Genomic DNA, 20,739 nt, shown 5'->3' with positions numbered 1-20,739 from the left:
GTTTCAATACCAAAGAAGGAGACGAGGGAGGCCAATTCAGAAGTAGGACAAACGTGTGTTAACAAGTCACATCATCTATTTTTAACAGTTAAAGTGAAAACGTGATGTGATGATAGTTAAAATCATAGACGGGGATCCCTGTACTGCAGGACTTGTTGTGACTTTATGATTTTCTTAACAATTCCGTTTGCTTCGAGTGCCAATGAGAATTTTACTAAGAGACCCTGTGAATTCCTGCATGAGGTCATTGTTTATGAGAGCTTACAGAGGTTGGGCTCACGTCCTGTAGTTTTTGGGTTGTTTTTTTTCAACCCGCTTCTCAGTCCGTCCTTTAAAGCCGCGTCCCCTCCGCAGATTTTCCATCTCAGCCAAACCCACGGGACACACCGCTGGTGTCGAGTGAAAGGCGCTTCATCCGTATCCTTCACAGAGGTGAGTCCCAAACCCAGATGTTTATTACTTCGGCTCAACAGGCAGCTGCTCATTTCACATGAAAGACCAGCAGCGGGAAAGACAAGGGTCGTGATACTCTTTGGTACATTCAGTAACTGTTGTGTTAAATGACTAATTCCTCCTATGATCATATCGCCGGATGCACATTTCCGGCATGATGTGAGTCGGTTACATTCTTATTTTTGTACATATTCTATAAATATGTACAAAAATATATATATGACTGCCTTTACCAGCTGAGCTACAGCCACCCCCATACATATATATGCATATATAAAAAGATATATGGTTATTTTAGTTTAGTTGATCATTTTGGGCACAGTGTTGATACGCTGCAAAAAAAGGTGCTTTATTTGCCACTGCAAAATGAGGCATTTTAAGTAAAAAGAAAAACGTGTGTTTTAGTCACTTGCTTACTTTTTTATAATTTTGAGTTAACGTTTCCTCTTTTGAGAAAATCAATTAACATTCTTTGTCCACTAAGTGACTTTTAAGCATAGAAAAATCTAATGTTTTAAAACTAAGCTGATTTGCTCGAGGTATTTTATGCTGCATCAACACTACTACATTTTATACAGACATACAGTACTTGAGTGTGATTCACAGCTGTATCATTCTTTAGTGCCAAATGCCATCCTATATCCCAGCAGCTTTAGTTTAGTTTAGAGTTTAGTTTACAGGGTGTCAGGCAGATTGGATTCAGCTCAGTAGTCGTTTTGCCACTGGACTTGTTTTATTGGACTGTGAAATAATGTTAACTGTACCAAGAATGTAAGCCAGTGTAATTCAACCCAGGACAAGTTGTAGAACTGTTGAAGCAAATCTGGCTGTATTTATCTTGTCGATTGAATGGATCAATTACTGTACTGCAGTGATGATCATGTCAGTAATGAACAAAAGTGAACATATGCAGGCTTAAGGTCTCCTCCCTTCTGGTCTGGTCCTCAGCCAAACCAAAGGCATGATGTCATTAAAGGGACTAGGAGATTGTGGTCCTTCCTCTGGCACTGAGAACTTCTATGTGGCTCCAGTATGAAGTCAGCATCCTTCAGAAGCCATGAGAAAACTTCAGTGCACTAAATGCACTAAAGAGACTACTCTCTCTCTGGTGCTCTATTATGTGCTGCAATTTACATACCACATTTAACACAATATGAGTCTTAGAAGCCTTTTTTGTTAAGAGTTTAATGTAAAAAAAAACAGTGTAATCCACCAGCAGAGTTACATATTACTAGTCAGAAAGCCTGTTATGTGTTGTATACTTTATATCATTCTTTAATGAAGATCTTTCATGCCAGTGCCCGTGAGGTCCCCGGACCATCAGGCCAGCAGTAGGACATGTGCCACACAGAGGCAGCTGGGGGCTTTGGTCCCTGCAGTTTGTTCAGGCAGAGACATGATTTGTGGAGAACAGAGTTTCATCATTCCTTTCACTATTGCAAATGGAGCGGAGACACAGTGAAAGAGAGAGAGGGTGTGCCTGAGTGCAGATGACTGAGCTGATGAAACACACGAAACAGCGCTCTCACCAGCTCAGCACAAGACTCCTAAATAGGCAATGCTGCTTGTTTGTCCATGTGGGTTGAGCAAGATAAGTAGAGGCAATATCCTCTCTGGATGCCGAAGTGCTGTTGTCCTCGCTCTCCCCTTTCCCCCATTCAGCCGAAGAAATCCTCAGCGGAATGTGTGATTACTTTGTGAATAAAAGACAAAGATGAAATGGAGAGAGTGCAAAAGCCACAGTAAGGAACGATGAGAGAACTGTGAGTTTTCTGTAAAACGGAATCACAGTTCAAATTAGTCTGCAGAAAGTTATTGTCCTTCTTGTAAAATATTACCAAACTATCTTTATTCATCAAAGCCCTAAAATGCTACAAAACAAAAATGTTTTTAAACAAATATTGTTTATTAAATAATTTCTATTGAACAGTTTGAATAAAAAACACATTTGTTACCATTAATAATACTGTATAATACTGTACACGTCAAGTGGTAGTTAAATTATGCAAAAATCACAACTCAGAGTGTTATAAAAAGTCATATATGGTGCGCTAAGAAACCTTTTCTATATAGTTGATAAAATTATTTTTCATGTGTATATTTACTGAATATATTGAACTTTTGCTCAGGTTCACTGTTGCACATTTTTTCTGCGTAACTTTTTTCTACACACCAGCAAAAGGAAATTACTTTTTTAGCGTTAAGAGGCTTGAGGCATGTGAGACAAAGAGAGGTGAATTGCTGCTGCCAAAGTGGAGGCTTTATCTGAAAGAACTCGTGTGTGTGTGTGTGTGTGTGTGTGTGTGTGTGTGTGTGTGTGTTTCTCACACTTCTTTGTTGGAAAGAAGTGTTTCTGTGTTTATAGAGCTCCCCTCTTGGCCTTTTGTCCACATGTATTTAACCTCGATGTGTCTGGGTCTGGGACAACCACACCCTGGCTTGTTTGGCAGTTTGCTGACCGTACCTCTGTGTTGTACTGCGGCTCTGTGTTGGCACCAATAACAGTGTGGCTCTTGTTGCTGTGTTTTCTGTGTTTGCGTGAGTCACTGTTCCCCTGAAAGAGATAGTGTGGCTCAGTCTGTCACTGACCTGTCTGCATGCTAACCAGATTTGGAGGGTTACTGAGACACAAGGATGTCCAGGGCGAGAGGTCATGTTGAGAAATGAGCCCCCAGAAACAAACACTAGGTTTTTGCTTCTATTGGCAACAATAAAACAATGGTGGCTGCTTTTTCCAGTCATACTGAGAGGTCTCATGTGTTCAGGAAGTATTTTCTCATCTCTACATCTTTGAGACATGATAGCTGATAGGCTTGTGGCCAAGAGAAGCTACCAACCGGTTCATGACACGCTCTTTCCAAACCAAGATTCCAGAGAACATGAGAATTTTTATGGACTGTTAGTTGTTTATTCGCTTAAACTTTTATTTATCTTACAAGGGTATTGCCTAATGACAGCAGGGATACACTGCAGCCCCCTGTTACTCTAAACAGACTGAGCTGTTACATATAATGGATGTATAAAGGGATGGATTTTCATTATTTTCACTGACCTGCAGACAGAAGCTTAAATAAGACTGACAGATAATGGGCTTGTGATAAGGTACAACAGCCGCTACCTGTGTAGTATGGGGGCTGCCTGCCTGCAGCCCACATCTGTTTCCTATTGAAAATGTACAGCCAGTCATGAAGAGAATAAGAAAATAGTGACTACAGACTGCTGAGTCTTGTATTCAGCGTGAAAGGGCAAATATTTCAGTTGTAATGTGCAGCAGTTAAACCCCCAAGTTATTAAAAAAAAAGTGTAATTGAAAGAAAGGTGATGTAAGACATGGGTAACTATGCATATGTCTCAACTTGTTTTGCAACTTGTTTTGCAAGTATCAAACTCAAAATGTGCTTTTCTTTGCAAAATACAATACATTTGTTCAGGGAAAACACTAAAAACCTGCTATTTAACCTGCTTTGGTCAGTCATCAAATGTTTAAGTGAATTAACAAAGCACATTATTTCTTGATTTATTGCATATTAGAAAAAGTCCAAAATTATGTGGCACGCAGTGTGTGAGAGTATATTACTGTTTTCACTCGAAAATTTTAAGCTCTTTGTTCTCACAATGTTTGTCATAAAACACAATGTACAGTTTTGTTTATTGTTTCAGATGATTATGGGTTATTTCTGGGCTGCAGATGGCAGGTGGGGTGGTGCGTGCTGCATTCCGGCTTTGTTGTCCAGCACCTGTCACTGGGTACAGCCCACCATGATCTCCATTAACATGCAGCACACAGTTTGAAGCCAAATACTTTAGTGCTGTCAGAACATCTAAACAAGAAGAAAATGGATAAGCAAACATGTTCCACAGCTTTAAAAGCAGATTTAACAACTTGGTAATAGGCGGTCTGGCAAACACGTTTGTATTTAGCTGAGCATCAGGTTTCGGGGTATGTTACAATATATAGGTTATACTGCATACAGATTACTGATAGAAAGAGAAACGGAAAAAAAGTTTCTGAAGTCTCTGTCCAACCACAGAAAACTGGGAAGTTAATTGTAATTACACAATGTTTTCACCCCACATGTACAGTATCAAGCAGCTTTTAACAAGGTCCGTTTTTGGTTAACCACCACCTTCATCATTATTCTATCTGTCAGTTGTTTGTTTAGAAAAAGTATTTTAGTCCACGTCGGACCCACCTATTAATTCAGTGCTACAAATTATGGAAGAAGGGAGAAATGCATCATGGTGAGGAAAAACTGACATGATATTTGAATTAAGAACAATGAAATGTAAACAGATCTGAAGAGATTCACCGACATAACACAATGCAGATCATTTACTGGGTGGGTTTTTGCAGAGAAGGAACCATGGCGCCTCCCTGCAAATTAATTAGTTTCTGTGGTTTAGAGTAATTGGGTGACAAATTACAAAAGGGGACAAACACAAAGTTGTGTACTGCAGTAATGGACCAAATCGAATCTGTAATTACAGCCAGCTGCCCTTTAAACAACTGAGCACAAACACACAGATACACACATCGGGGCTCAATGTACAGATTTGTTTTAAGTCTTACAAATTTTGGTTTTTCAATATAGTTAAAGACCAGTATCCAGCTTTTAAAAAAAACAAGTATGATGGAGTGTAAGTAATTAGGTTATTCTATGTTTGAGTTCATCTCATGAAGCTCTCAGCCTCCTCTCATTCCCATAATGATCCTATATTTCTGCATTTAAGATCCTTTGACCAAAGCATTCTGGGTAAAGCACCATCAGTATTGCTACATTTTCTACTCTGCAGAATAGTTGATGACAATCATTGTAAAAGGTTTGACTATAATGTTTGTTGGCAACAATTAAACTAGTAACACATGAGCATCCAGTGCTGCACTTTCCCTCATCTCTACAGAGCTTTTTAGCATCATTTAGCTCATTGTTTTGGTTGTCAGCTGTTCTCGGAAGAAAAGTTCCAAACACCTAGTGCTTAGCATTGACATAAACAGCAATAATACAGTGATGGGTAGCTTGTTTCCACTGTACCAAGTGGTCCAACAGATATTACTGCAGATCTTACCCAGGCATTAAATACAACGAGTAGGATTTTAAAGCTCAAAGAAGCTGGTTCCCAACGTGACATCCAGTATCTTCTAAGTTGACAATAGTCATAAAATGATTCTGAAAACATCATTGTCCTTTGACAAACATTTTTTTTTTCTTGCACATTCATTTTTGTGAACGAATCTATATTCCCTTCTCGTATTTCTATCAGGAGCCCATCGGCTGTTTCCTGGAGCTGTTAAGAGACAACAAAGAGAAGAATTCATCACTGACAGTGTTGTTTTTACTCCCATTTTAAATTATCCTCCTCTGGATCCACTTTTTAAGTTTTCAGCGACAACATAGAGAAGTTATACAGTAGTACTTGTACATACACACACAATCGGGAAGACTAAATACTCCACCACACTCTGTCTCTCCTCAGCTCAGTCTCCAATGTCAACCTGCTCCTCCTTTGAGTCATCCCTTAGAGTTAGGATGTGAAGTGATCCAACATGTCACACATACCTTTTCGGACCCCTAACAAAACGTTGTATCCTGGGGCAGTGGGAGTATCTCTTATCCCCCGTGGGCCATCTGTCACGAACCTCAGAATGTGTTTTCGTTTTTTTTACATTCTGATGTTACAGCAGGGGATTCCAATGTGTATCAGCTCATCATTCCCCTCTGCATCCCTCCATTCTCTAGTGCATACCCTAAAAAGGACTGGAGGGGCAGAAGGTTGGATTTGGACACAGAGGCCGTAGGAGTTAGAGTGTCACAGAAGGGTATATACAGCCCCCTGTAATCTAACACATCGTAAGGTCTCCAGACTTGACCCTTTGTGGATGCTACCGTGTCCTCCCGTGCTTGTGTTGTCCTTCTTTTCTCCTCCTTTGTGTCCTCCTGACTGGAACCAAACATGACTTTCTACAGACACTCAGGTACACTTAAAAAAGCTGGTGACAGAACTGGATGCTGTGTAAGTCAACCAATGTGTTACGTTTGTAATCGGGCTCAAAATGTAAAACCTCTGTGCGGTTAGCATGAGACTTTTCCTGCAGTTGCAGTTTTATAAGTTGAGAAAAACATGCTTTGTTAAGTTTTTTTCCTTTAGGTTTAGAAATAGTAGGAAAATAAACCACAATCTGTTTTTTTTTAGATGAAACTTTTATTTTATAAAGTATGATTTAAGGAAAAAACTTTGTTTAATTGCACAGGTCCTGGAAGAAATGTTTTAAACTCATGCAGTTTGAGGTGAACTTGTGGTCTAACATTTAAAGCTCTCTGCTGTTTCTCTTTTGTATGTGCACAGTGGAGGGCAAAAAGAAAAGCCTCTTCCTACATTTGCTTTGTGAGTTCAGCGGAGGCTTTTTAATGCATATATTTTTGCCTGCAAAGCCCCAGGATAAGAGGATGTAATTAGGTTAAAGTGATCTGACTGCTGACAGAATGACCTCTGCCAAAGGTGTCCGAGAACAGAAAGTTTCAACAATGTGGTTGTTACTCTCCGGGCCATCCGGTCTTTGAGTTTCAGACTCACCTCTCAATCTGGTCTCATGCTGACCTTTATCGCCGAAGAGGACTCGTCCCCAAAGGGATCACAGTGATATACTCTTCTCCCTTCACAGCTGAGCGACAGTACATACCGTGACTGTTTGACAGGGGGCAGCTGTCGCACTGTTTGTAACAAAAGATTAGAGTACTGGCTACATCTCAGCTGGAAGCACAATAGCTGCATAACCCCAGTAACCACTGTGTATCCCTCTCCATTTGTCCCCTCTTGAAGGTCAGAGTACTTTAAATAGAGAGTTCAAGTCTAAAATAGATCTCTGCTCCAGTCAGGATCATTAGTGAGTCTGGAGCATTGCCTGCTTCAGTGCCACTGTGTGTTTAGGCAGAGTTTGTTGTGTCAGAGATGAGTCCCCAGTCCAGCCTTTATCCCTGCTGCACAGCTGCAGATAGTTCCCTTCCCTTCCATCTATCAATCCACACACACTGGGGCCACATACCTCGTTCTGGGACGCTCATGTCTTTCACACGGCTGTTCACCACATCCCACTTAAATAGCCGCCGTCCCCTTTCCTAAATATTTTCCTTGTTCCTATGGTTACGAGGCCAAAATGCCATTCCACCCATTGTTTCCTCCCTGGCTCCTGTTGTACTGATATCTGTTGCACTGAATAAATCATTTTGCTAAAGTCCCCCTCACTAGGGGGCCTGGTGGATCAGTGGAGCTGCTCTCCCTGACATCCTGTGAGAGAGAGGAGCTTTAAAGTGATGCAGATAGAGCTTGGCATGTGGACACACTCCACCCTGTACACAGTCGTTCCACAGAACTACTCCATCTCCATCTGCTCCCGGGGGACGCTGCCGCAGTGGAAATGCAGGAATGTTGATGAATGGGGAGGCAAAAGCAACTCAGTTAATAATAACAGCCAATAAAATGACCTTTGCCAAAATGCAGACAAAAGGCGACAGTGTTGGCTGGACTCAGGGGGAGGTCTTCGAGGTGTGTGGTAAAAAGGAATGAGCCAGACAGTCTAAAAATATGACATAAGGGGGAGCTGACTTTCCAGGGGGAGCGTGATAAAAATTCTGGAGGCCAAAAGCATGTAGAAAACAAGCAGACATCTGTGGGCTGCTTTGTTACCTCAGTCACACTTCTCTCATCAGTTAGGTATGCTGCTGTTAGAGCAGCATCTCACTGCGTCAAATTGGGAGGAAAAGACTGAAAAACATCAAATATACTGTAGAATTTGACTTCTAGATGTAAAGATTTGTTTTGCATTTCAAATGATTCAACCTTTAACCCTAGATTGCTGTTCAACAGACCCACATCGCCTATGGAGTGTTTAAAGTGAATTAAAACCTATTTGTCCGTGTTAAATGGGACCATCTAGTCTAACTCGCATTGTTCAGTGAGTCTTTGGTGTCTTCTAAAAGGCAACACTGTCCCCATCTGGTATCAGATGGAAAATCATCAGAAAGGAACTCTTTCTGATGATTTTGGAAGTCCAGCTCCTGATAGTTTTGTCTGTCCAGGTCCCCGGAGTTATCTCACCTCCACCATGACTGATCGCTTCGACTGCTACTACTGCCGTGACAACCTGCACGGGAAGAAATACGTGAAGAAGGATGAAAAGCACGTATGCACCAAGTGCTTTGACAAGCTTTGCGCCAACACCTGTGCAGAGTGCAGACGCCCAATCGGTGCCGACTCTAAGGTAAAAAAAGGTTTAGATCAGATTGTGCGAGTGATGGATTATCATTTCTGAATCACGTAGTGCTCAATACAAACTATTGGATCTCAGCCTTTTCTGTATTACCCATAATTACAGTTTGATAAGAGTATTATATGAAAATACTTTTTTGGTCCTGATGATAGCAGGTACTCTTCATGTACAGTACTTTGGTTAATACAAATGTGAAAAAACTTTTATCTACAAAATATTGTGGTCAAAGCACCGGAAACCCACATTTGGATAGTTCTGGTTTATTGAAGTCCCTCAGTGAGTCATGACAGGACCTTGAACCTGTAGCAGCCAAAAGAAATTTCACTATCTTTACATTTAGTTTTACACCTGTGCACTTTCCACTGTGAAATGTCCAACATGTCGTCTGTTACAAACATTGATACAAAAGGTAGAAAAAAAATTAAAGAAAGTTACAGTATCTGTATGTTTGTGTGTGTTTTAAGCTGTTCTATGAGTTATCTGTCGTCCAGAAGCAGGTTGTGCTTTTCAAGTCTCATCACTCAGTCACAGTCATTTAAAGTGGAAAAGAAAAATGCAATTACATTTAATGGGACGTTACACTGTAGATCACATTTCCAACGTCTAAGTCCCCTGGTTTGTCCAAGGCTCACCGCATTCCAGTTCACTTCATATCCACTTTAATGCCTCCCACATGTTCTGTATTCTGGCCCCGAGGCTCAGTCCACATGATGAGCAAAAAAACTTCACTTTAATGAGGATGTCTGCTCCATGAGGATTTAGTGAGGGCACCTCTGTTCACCCTGCGCCTCCTGTCTGTGCTCAGGAACTGCACCATAAGAACCGCCACTGGCACGAGGACTGTTTCCGCTGTGCCAAGTGCTACAAGCCGCTGGCCAGCGAGCAGTTCTGCGCCCGTGATGATGGCAAGATCATGTGTGGCAAGTGTAGCTCCCGGGAGGATGGCAACCGGTGCCAGGGCTGCTATAAGGTGGTCTTGCCAGGTGGGTTTGCTGTTTTATCAGCATTGCTTTCTTTACAAACCACACAACCTGTGCGCAGACTCTGGCTTTAGACTTTTTAGTTTAAACGGTATTTTCCTATTTTTAAACGGTTTACTTTCATTTTGTACTTCAGGTTCCCAGAATGTGGAGTACAAGAACAAGGTGTGGCATGAGGAATGCTTCACCTGCTTTGAATGCAAGCAGCCAATCCGCACACAAAGCTTCCTGACCAAAGGTGACGACATCTACTGTGCTCCCTGCCATGACAAGAAGTTTGCCAAGAAATGCTTCCACTGCAAGCAGGTATAAGCACAGTCTGTAATGCTCTGTATGTTTTGTGATTGTAAAAATAGTCATTAGTTTCCTCCCAATTGCTCATGTCTCACATACTGTTTAAAGTTTCATATCTATTAAAAATAACCTGCCAATCCTGTTGTTTTTGAAATCTCAGCCCATCACGTCTGGAGGAATCAGCTATCAGGATCAGCCCTGGCACTCTGAGTGTTTTGTGTGCAACACATGCCGTAAACCTCTGGCTGGAGCTCGCTTCACTTCCCATGAGAACATGGCTTACTGTGTGGACTGCTACAAGACTGATGTGGCCAAGAAGTGCCATGGCTGCAAGAACCCCATCACAGGTGAGGGCAGCATAAACACACTCTGTTCTGTTGCAAACACATAACCGGATTATCTTTAAGTTTTACACAACTGTGACAGATTTTATTCCACTGAGCGCTAACTCAGTAAAGCATGATGAAGAACTACAAGAAAAGTATCTACAAGCAAGTGCACATCTCAGTATAAATGACGAACAAAGTCTCTAGTCATTTGTTTATTAAATGCTATTAATTTGGTTTTCATCATTTTTTCTTTTACCTGCCATTTTCCCACAAATATGGTACTTACAAAGAGGAGATTATTAAAATGCAACAGATTTAAAGCTTTTTTACTTATTTTATTCTTTGTATGCACTCTAGAAAATCCCTCTCGACTAAGAAGAAAGTATACTAGAAAGCTAATCTGTGCTGAATGTCAGGCCGATCAAGGACGAAGTTTTGAAGAATATTTCGTTTCTGTTGTGCACGAACATCCATTGTTGTCCGTTGACTGACTGTTTTTCTTCCTACAGGATTTGGTCACGGCACCAATGTGGTGAACTATGAGGGATACTGCTGGCATGAGTACTGCTTCAACTGCAAGAAATGCAGCCTCTCACTGGCCAACAAGCGCTTTGTCATTAATGGAGATCACATCTACTGCCCTGACTGTGCTAAGAAGCTGTAAACAGCATAATCTGTGCAGAGGCTCGCTGTTTAAAGTGGAATTACACCAAAACTGATGTTTAGACAGTTACTCAGCAAAAGAACACATTCACAATGGATTCCACTTATGGGAGTTCTTGGATTAAGAAATTCAGATTTCAAAACATCAAAAACATTTTTGTTTCTGAATTTGCATAAAAATGTCAAAACAATCAATTTTGGTGAACTTCAAGGTTATATCAGCTGAATATGCAAAAGCTTGAATCATCTATCTACATTACTGCAGCTTGTTTTAGTGTCAGCGGTTGTATACTATACTAATATGGCAACCAAATTTTTTGTGGGATTGACACATGCACTTTTTATCTAATGTAACCCAGGATTCTCTGCAGCCTTCGACAAATATATTTTCAGTGCCTTACTGGAAAATTGAGAAAATGCTTTTACATGCATACTGCTGCTCATAAATACTAGCTTTGATTAATACTTATGTCTCTGGATGTTTGAATGGAATATTAAGTATTTCAGAAATGTTTAGAAAGTAAAGTTAAATGACAAAGATGTTTGAGATTGATGATGGCTCATGTATACAAGACTGAATAGTAATCACTGTAAAAAAAAAAACGAATAAAAGTTTCAACACGGACGAGAAATGTTTTTGCAATACTTTATTAACAGTTTGTATCATCTCAGTACATTTTAGATATATTTACAGTACAGATTTTAAATTGTGGACAGGACATTGTCACGTTTGTAAGTCTTCCAGAGAAATATTTCATATTTCAGTATTTCAGTTCATATTCACAACGTTGCCCTGGTTGGGTAGACTGATTGTCGAGGCTGAGGTAAGGACAAGCTTTCTTAGTCAAGTGCCACAAAGTAAAAACACCAAATCCCTAAGGCACCATTCTATCCTATTAGACAACACTGAGGACTGAGAGCCTTCCACTCCAACCTAAAGCCCTCCAGGTTGGAGGGGGGTTATTGATGGGAATTCTAAATTTCTCAGAACACTTCTATTGAATGTCTGAACAAACCAGATAAATGCATTTTTCTTTCAATATATCACAACTCTCCTATGAGTCTGTACAGTACAGCTACTTCTCAGCAACCCACCTTTAATGAATTATTTAAAGTATTATGTTTTCTAGATGAATGATGCGTGAATGCTAACAGTGGGGATCGCCATGGCAAATTTTGAAGGATGGTTTATTGAGTCTGTTACATTTTTTGAGCTGATTATATTACAGCTAAGATCTGAAAGCCTCTAGTCTTTATGTATAGAGATATTAGCTAGCCAGCAGAGAACAAGACAAAGCAAGGTCCCCAAACACTGTGCTTCAACCAATCGAGCACAGAGTATTTCTACATTTCAATCCAGTTTATGAAAAACCCAGAACCAACAGAAAACAACACAGAAAACAAACCTAACCTACTATAAGTCATATCTTGTATAATGATGTTCCTTTACTCAAACTACAAAATCAAAAAGTTGCAAACTGAGCTGATACGGCTAATAGAACAACCCGATTTCCACTGACATAAAAACGGTTTAATGCCATTGTGAGGCACAGCCATGGCTGTTTTAATGACTCATATTTGAAGCCTATTTGCTCAGGGAACTTTCAGTTCATCTTACAAATGTCAACTTCAGTCTTTGTGAAGCAATATTCAGAATTAGGGCTTGGGGAAACCATACTTAAAAAGCCAAAAACACATTTTGAAAACATTAAGTGGGTCCTCTCTCGGCCCCTTGTTTTGAAATTGCAGGCTACCCTAAACCAGTCGCAGGGCATGAGTTGAGAACAAAATTTTAACTTACATAAGTCACATAGATAGAAGCTTCAAATATCCACATCCTGATGCAACTTCATCCTACACATGGCATACTTTGCCTAATACTGATTATATACACATTCCAATAACACTTAAATATTTGTAGAAATGTATTTTCATACACAAACAACCAGATTTTATAGAATAAAAAAATGCTGAAATTCATTTTGACAGATGAAGCAGCGAGCATGAAGGAGGTTTCAAAATGGGTTAGTGGGAAATAAGTGGAATTAATGACATAGCCACAGGGACACAGGTAAGAATGTAAACCTGTGTTAATAAAGCTCAAAATTAAAACCAGATAACTGCAAACCTGATTTTTAGTTTCAGCTAAAGTGAATACAGCCAAATATTCAAGGTCAATTCAGTAACGATCATATACTGTCTAAAGAAGCTCAGAAGCAGCTATGACTGAAACTAATGTACTTAACCCGTGTAAATTAGTATATCACAGTTATGGTTAGTTAAACAGCTGTGTGGAACAAATGTCACATGTAGTTCTAGATGACACTATAGCTAAATGTAAATTAGATTCTGATATAAATTACAATGAGGTTAGTAAACATAAACTCTATATACAAATGTAAAAAAAAAAATAACACAATAATAAAACCTAAATAAACCTTGAGCTCTGTATCATCAAACTACTGAAATGTCACCACAATAGTTGTCATGAATCATGAAACAGCTGTGAATGTTAACAGTTGTGCTCATGGACCCCTCTAGTGGCCAAACATGAAAAAAGGGGAGAGAAGCTGGGAGACAGGTGTGTGTGCTGCTCCTAAAAACAGTGGGTGACAGGACAGAGCAGTGAAGTGAAGCAGGAGTACAGAATGCCCCCCCAGCTGTAAGCACATGATGGGAGATCGCTACACAGTGCGTGCATGAGCTTCAGCACAAACAATTTAGTAATTTTACACTTAAAAATCAGAAACTTGGAAAAAAGATAAGGCCATATTGTTTTATTGCTGCAGAAAGCAGCTGGTCAAGTAAATTACGATGACTCGTGCGAAACCTGTGATGCTATTCCCACCCGACCTTCTCCACAGAACAGAATATAGTAATGTGTCTTCCAATAACTAATAAAGATATTTGCCTTTTTTATTCACACAACATAATGTGCATGTGTCCTGGAATATTCCATTACAACAGAGAAAAAAAATACACAAACACAAAAATGATATCAAAGAAGCCCAAATTAATAAATTACAACAAACATTGTACAACAACATTACACCCCTAACAAAAAAAAAAAAAGAAACTTGGACAGTGACAAAACAAAAAAAAACCAAACGTAACACAAGAGAAAGAGACCTGAAGCAAGCAAATTGAAGGAATAAATGGAATTTCCCTGAAGCATTTTTTTCCACATCAAATAGGGTGCAAAAGTAGCACTTTTGGTGACCTTTCCACTTTACCATGTGCTCCTCCATCTGACAGAGGAGGAGGAGAAAGAAGAAGCAGCTGTTTGCAACTGGTAACAAACTCGTTTTAAAAAGGAGCTCAGCCAGACAGGAACATTAAGAGTGCAACAGTTAGGAGGCTTCTCCGCAACGCCCACAGCATCAAATCTCTACAGAGACACATAAGAAATATGGTATGGTGTATATTAAAGGCATTCATTTCAAATACACAAAGATATGTATATCTGTGCAACCTTGATGCGAGTTCCCTTATTTGCTGACTTTGCTTGATTAAAGTTAACTTTATGATTTATTGGGCTTTCTGATTTCTGCCGTTATTATGAAGTGACTATAGTGGGAAACAAAACTCTGTGTTTCACTTTCCTCCGGTCAATTATTTCATATATGATAATAACTGTTGTCTATCCTTTAATGTAAGATTGACATTGGAACTTTCATTGAAAGTGACCAGGGTGGTCATTCAGACATGAAGCAGACATGTTCATTTGCTATCAGAATAATAGAAAGCAGTGAATCTGAAAGGTTCTGCATTACTACTCACCTGACAGGGTTTCTATAGGCTGACTGGAGGAATGCAGGGTACTGACTGAGGTTCCTTTGTCCTCAAAGGCTACTCTAGTCCCATCTGAGGTCCCATCACAGTTAATCAAGACCTGGTTACAGTCTTCTGCCTCAATGAGGGGCCGAGTCTTGGAGTGGACATTAATGTCAATGAGTTCCTCAAAGCTCCACTGATTGGATTTACCGTTGAGACCTGCGACCAGACCCCCCTTGGTTGAGTCCTGTTCATTCAGGAACTCTGACCCCTCTACAAGGCAGCCTTTAGAAACTGGACTACAGTGGAAGGGGGAGAATGAGGTTGTTGGAGGTGATGAGAAAACCAAAGGAAACCAGTCCAATTATGTTATTTTTGAAATATTTAGTTTCATTTCTCAAAAAGCAATTTACAGTTGTGTGCAGTATTATTTTAATTAATACTATCTGCTATAATATTTGATAAAACAAAGATTTTATTATGGAAAAAATATTGTTTTTCTGCTGGTGTGTAGGATTTTACATACTGTTGTGTGTAGTGAAATAAAACTTTTAATCAATGACACCACTTAAGTTTAGTTTAGTAATTTCAAAGCACATTATTTTTTGCTGTGTTGATTTCATGGTCATCACCTTTTATATAATCATACCTTACTGCCTGAGTCTCATCTGGGTTTATGCCATTATTATTCTCTTTGTCATCAGTCTCTGGTTTTCCATTGACACTGCCCAGAGGCTCCTGTCGTGCCACCGGCTCACCCGAGGACAGATTACACTCAACTTTGTTGGCCTCCATGGCTATGTCATCAGTCTCAGCTGTTTTGTCAGTAGAGACATAGAATGTAGAGGAAAAAAGCAGAGAGAATCATGTAAGTTCACACAAACGAGCAATTATCAGGAAGGGAAAGTACCCCTTCAATCTGAGTGACAAAAATATAATTCCAAGTTTCTCTGATGCATAAATCTTCCCCAGCTTCGTAAACCATCGATTGATGCGACACACTTACACTTAGTTTCACAGTTTTTCTGGTCCACTCCCTCATCTCCATTCTCCTGAATGCATTTATCACCATCACCATCACCATCATCATCCTCCTCCTCCTCCTCATCTCTCTACACAGGAGACATTATTAGCATGTTAACAGAAACTCCGGGTTACCAATTTTTCTCCACACACATGCAGGCTTTGAGAATGTAAGCTCACCTTCAAGTCATTTTGGTCTCCTTTTCTAGTTCTCTTCATTATTTCTTCAATTCTCTGAAATGAAAAGACGATTTTGTAAAATTCTTTTTCACATCATAGCAGCAATATAAACTACAAAAACATTGTTTACATCTGACACTGATTACAGCATTTAAAAGAATGATGCTATTATGGTCAGTATTCTCATGAAGAAGAGAGACAACTCTAAAAATAAAGGTCAAGTAAAAATGCAGTATATGCAGATAATAACCATTTATTATGATCATTACAGTTTTTTTTAATCTTTGAGTAAGTACTACTGGACTAATGAAAGCCTCACATTCTTGTGGAACACCATTTACAACAAGTCTTCATGAAAAATCAACACAATACACCAACAATACAGAGGATTGTCTGCCATCCATTTACCTTCTTCCTCTCCATTCGTTCTTGCTGGTTCTTCTGCATTATGCGGTCTCTTTCCTGTCGGACTCTCTCTGCTTCCTCCTGAGCCTTGGCTTCAGCCTCCTCCCGTTCCTTCTGGAGCTCAACCTGTTTCAGTGCCTCCTCTTCTGCCAGTCTCTCCCGCTCCTCCTCTGCTAGGCGAGCCTCTTCTTCTTCTCTGAGTTTTCTTTCTTCTGCAAGCTTCTTCTCCTCTTCCAGGCGTTTCAATCGAGCCTCCTCTGCTAAACGCTCCTCTTCTTCCTTTTTCAGCCTGAGATGGTAAAGACACAGCAGCAAGTGGTTTGACAACATATTTGCAAAAATACAGGTGATTTCTAAAGACAACACCATTTTTCCAAAACTCAAACAAAACTAAACATTTTTGATACTTATTTTCTAATATTTGTGATACAGTTGCATTAAAGTTTTAAACTCCTAATGAAAATTAGGGGTTTTGGCAAAATTTACAATATTTCAGCCATTTGCAATGAACAAATGAAACAAGAATTATTAAAATAGCTCAACACAGCTTTATTAATTATTTTTTTATTTTATGACATTTTTTAACCCATTCATGACAAGTGTCTTTAGTACTCAGTACAACGCTATTTTGTAGTTTAGACCTGCTGCAAACATAATGCATAATCAGACACCAACTACTTCAAACGTTCCTGAGGAATCTTCAGTAAAATTCACGTCAATAAAATTCTTGGCTTTGTGTGTTTTTCAAAATCCAAAGATTTTCAATGGGGTTCAAGTCAGATGACCGTGACAATTCTAGAACCTTAAGAACTTCTGTAAGCGAACCTGGTGGCCTTTGAGGTTTACTTGGAATAACTGTCCTGTTGGAAGGTGCAATGATGCCCCCTCTTTAGCTTCCTCACAGATGGCATGATGTTTTCTTCTAGAATGTCCTGACAATTAAAATAAATCCATGTTGCGTTACCTGCTACACCCAGCAGGTTTCCATTACCAAAAGAAATGAACCAGCTCCAAAGCATTGTTGCACAATCATGCTTCACTGTAGGCAGGGTGTTTGCAAATGTGTGCCATCATGTCTGATTGGATTTAGGAATTACAATTTTGAGTTTGCAGTATTCGAATAAAGTTGCATTTTGTGTTGACTTTGATTTTATTTATTATTGTTAGTTCATTGCAAACAACTAAAAGTTTGTACATTTTGTCAAAACACCTACTTTTAATGGGGGTTGCACAATTTTGAGTATAACTGTATTACAAAAGTTGATACAAAAAAAACACCACCACAAAACAAACAAAGTAAAACATGGTACTTGACAATTTCAATATTCTCACCTCTCCTCTTCCTCCCTCTGTAGCCTGAGTTGCTCCTCTTTCTCTTTCTGTTCTCGCATCAGTCTGCGGTTCTCTGCTAGGATCTTGGCTGCCTCGGCAGCCGTGTTGGTCCCTGTTGAAGCTTTGGAGTCTGACAAGTGAAAAGGCACATGTAAAGTTTAGCAGCTTATGTCACTGTCTCTAGTGCTAATCTGAGTTCCAAGCAAATGACACGACAGTACACAGACACTGTAGAAGAGTGATGAAGGAGAAAAGATAAGCCAGGTACCGTATTGCATTGTAACGTTCCAGAAAACTAACTAAGCTAATGTTTGATGAATAATAAAAATAAAATAAAATAAAATAATAATAATAATAATTTAAATAATAAAATTAGAGCAAACTAAAATTTAAAAACACATAAGATTTAACTTTAATTTTAAAAAATATTTGGAGACCAGTAACAAGATAATTGATAAAAATATTTCGCTGTATGTTGAAATCATCAAACGCGGCTCGGAGTTGGGTACACATAGCTGAATTAATCCACTCTAAACACTTCACTTTATAAAGGGTCATATGTACTGATTCACCTGTGAGATCATTTTGGATTCTGTAGTGTTTGATGCTGTTGAGTTGTCTTTACTAGGCAGGGTAAGAATCAACTTCATCTATGACAGTTACAACCTAAACTGAACATTATCACATTCCTAAAGGAGGATTTATTGATTAGGCTGACAGTTCTAGCTGAAGGTGTCCCTCAAACTTACAGCACAGGGAATATTCATTCATTTCCGGAAGAGTAAGTCCCAAAGAAGATTCAACATCTCCCTTTAATTAAATGATCTGTGCTCAAACAAATAATGAAAATCACTAGGCATCACTATCACAGACCCCATGTCTTCCTCCCTCTCTGTTATGCGATTTACTGCTGGGCCAGTAGTTCACTCCCTTTAGATGGGTGGGTTTAGAAGCATGGGCTTCTGTCAGACAGGAAGTCCAATCGAACTTACTTTGTAGTAAACTGGGCTTAATAGTTAGAATACAGTACAAGAGGGACAGCTCCGTTCTTATGCTAGGTTTCAAATGGCATCGAAACAAACCTGTAGTTAAATGTTAGATCTACATAAGCAAGTGGCAGTTTCAACATTTAATAGCAAGGGTGGATATATAGTGCAGATAGCTGTAAAAGGGCAGCATGATATTGGAAAAAACTTACACTGCCATATTTTGTCTTTCTGCAAGATATAATGAATTTGAAACATGCATACATTTTCACTGGATGACCTGAAAAGCTAAATTTGGACAAAACAGTCACTGTAGAAGGATTTGGGTGATGCTGATGTGATATGTCCTATTAATGTGAATAAGTTCATGACTTAACTAAAAGTAGATATTCTTCTTGTTATTTTATCAACACCTTGTTTTTCATTTGTTTTCTGAAAATCTACTATATCCTAAATTACATACACTATGAAAGAAGACTTCATTTTGGCCTGCCCTACACTTGTTAAAATGTTAAAATACATAAGGGGCAAATGACCAAATTAATATATATAAAGCAAGGGTTAGAAATTAAAACATTTTTTGTAAGTGGAAAAAAATATAATTTTTTATGCATTCTGTGTAAGCCCAGTAGTGACTTGATACCACAAAGCATTGCAGTGACTTCATCTTGCAGTGTGTGATTCTTACCAGAAGGTGGCAGCAGGAATAGTCTTAGATCTGTAACAGGATGTGACTGTAGTTGCAACTTGAGTCGCCTGCTCCAGAGATTTATTGCGAACTGAGCTGCTGCCATCTCAGTTTGCAATGCAAACACAGAGAATTCTGTTTATGGTCTGAATATTAAAACTGACACTGATGCTTTAAAACCAAATCATTCCTTGCCGCCCTACTAATTCATGATCTCGGGGGATTTCTTTATTTTTAAAGCCAATGTACAAGGAGCCGATAGCAGAGAAATGTTGAACATTACTTTAAAATTGATATTTTCATGTCCCTTCTGCAGCTCTAGATTAGATTTATACAATTTCTTTTGGATCTGAGAAATCTTGTTGAATAATTTCCTCCTTTTACTTTATTCAGCAATCCCTTACTCCAGTACAGATCACGTTAATTATTGGAACAAATGTCAGGCCAATTAAAGGCAGAAAAATAACAATGAAGAAGTCTTTTTGTAAGAGGTTTGAACGAGTCTGGAAAATCAAATATAATTATTTATTCAAGATAAATAAAAGTTTAAGAAAAATAAATATATGAATAAATGGACTGCATGACTCCTAGAAACTGACATCACTGACATCTCAAACACCTTGGTTTTTAGAATAATCAAACGTGGCAAATATTAGTAGTGGCTAAAAGATGATGGGTGTCAAGTCCACCATTATAAAAGGAGCTATACTATATGCTTTGTAAAAAGAATATATAATTTGATTGTACAACCATACACTATGCAACGACTGTGTGCATATCTGAGAATTGCTCACCTTCTTTTTCTTTGGTCTTGCTGGTTTCAGAAGATTGTGGTGAAATGGCCTGGACAGGACATAGGTCCTTGGACTTTGAGTCTCTCTTGCGCAAAGTGGTAGGTCCTGTTGGAGTAAGAGCTGGTTTCCTGATGGGTGGGGGTTTGGTTGATGTAGGCTGAGGGGATGGGGGACGTTTCATTGCAGCAGGTGAGGGTGGGCGCATCCTGGGACTTTGTCTGTTAAAACAAATGGTGAGTTATGTTGATTTGTGTTTTATACCCAAATCAAAATGGAAGTCTGGACCCAAACCCTCAACCACGACCCAGCAACGTGAATGAAAATAGTAAATTACTGAATCTATACAGGAGATATATAGAATCTTACTTGGCAGCTGCTGGGGAAGGGGTCCTCTTGGGTACTGGATTTGGTGCTGGAGATGGTGAGCGGTTGCGTACCAGGGTAGTGGATGGAGACGCAGGACGCTGCCCTCCAGGCGACGGTAACTGCTTGTCTTTCTGTAGTTCCACAGAAAATGAATAGAAGTGGGAAAAAAAAAAAGGCAAAAGTCTGACCTAAGATTACTAAAAACT

At 39.3% G+C, this 20,739-nt stretch overlaps 2 protein-coding genes and 1 long non-coding RNA gene across 10 annotated transcripts in view; 1 reads left to right on the top strand and 2 right to left on the bottom strand.

The window, feature by feature from the left end:
* The first annotated feature begins 122 nt into the window (after positions 1-122).
* Positions 123-11,617, top strand: fhl1a (four and a half LIM domains 1a). 2 transcript variants are annotated; one of them, XM_067519255.1, is made up of 6 exons: positions 123-432; positions 8,529-8,710; positions 9,525-9,702; positions 9,836-10,005; positions 10,154-10,340; positions 10,832-11,617. In XM_067519255.1, the coding sequence occupies exons 2-6, from the start codon at positions 8,555-8,557 to the stop codon at positions 10,984-10,986; spliced, it is 846 nt and encodes a 281-aa protein (XP_067375356.1). In that variant the 5' UTR covers positions 123-432; positions 8,529-8,554; the 3' UTR covers positions 10,987-11,617. The 2 variants fall into 2 exon arrangements, with proteins under 2 accessions (XP_067375356.1, XP_067375355.1); XM_067519254.1 differs by lacking the exon at positions 123-432 and adding an exon at positions 6,269-6,427.
* LOC137134431 (uncharacterized) lies at positions 3,944-6,188 on the bottom strand. The gene is made up of 3 exons (XR_010915434.1): positions 5,879-6,188; positions 5,521-5,739; positions 3,944-4,274 (listed from the first exon to the last, which is right to left on the bottom strand). It is a non-coding gene; the product is annotated as an uncharacterized lncRNA (long non-coding RNA).
* map7d3 (MAP7 domain containing 3) overlaps positions 11,618-20,739 on the bottom strand; it is a 25,485-nt gene continuing 16,363 nt past the window's right edge. For all 7 annotated transcript variants that reach the window (XM_067519228.1, XM_067519229.1, XM_067519230.1 and 4 more), the window contains 9 exons: positions 20,534-20,664; positions 20,168-20,385; positions 17,700-17,829; positions 16,371-16,656; positions 15,963-16,016; positions 15,766-15,871; positions 15,409-15,574; positions 14,766-15,058; positions 11,618-14,373 (listed from right to left, as the gene is read on the bottom strand). In XM_067519228.1, coding sequence (XP_067375329.1) covers positions 14,366-14,373; positions 14,766-15,058; positions 15,409-15,574; positions 15,766-15,871; positions 15,963-16,016; positions 16,371-16,656; positions 17,700-17,829; positions 20,168-20,385; positions 20,534-20,664 — 1,392 coding nt within the window. In that variant the 3' untranslated portion in view covers positions 11,618-14,365. The remainder of the gene's footprint in view (positions 14,374-14,765; positions 15,059-15,408; positions 15,575-15,765; positions 15,872-15,962; positions 16,017-16,370; positions 16,657-17,699; positions 17,830-20,167; positions 20,386-20,533; positions 20,665-20,739) is intronic.

The sequence above is a fragment of the Channa argus genome, chromosome 10 (genome assembly GCF_033026475.1).
Source record: "Channa argus isolate prfri chromosome 10, Channa argus male v1.0, whole genome shotgun sequence".
Lineage (NCBI taxonomy): Eukaryota > Metazoa > Chordata > Actinopteri > Anabantiformes > Channidae > Channa > Channa argus.
The sequence above is the reverse complement of the archived record's forward strand: the minus strand, read 5'-3'. Positions and strand labels throughout refer to the sequence as shown.

Coding starts and splice junctions, on each gene's coding strand:
- fhl1a (XM_067519254.1), top strand. CDS start 6,406: ATGACTTTCTACAGACACTCAG. Junction 8,711..9,524: donor CAATCGGTGCCGACTCTAAG/GTAAAAAAAGGT, acceptor GTCTGTGCTCAG/GAACTGCACCATAAGAACCG. Junction 10,341..10,831: donor CTGCAAGAACCCCATCACAG/GTGAGGGCAGCA, acceptor TTCTTCCTACAG/GATTTGGTCACGGCACCAAT.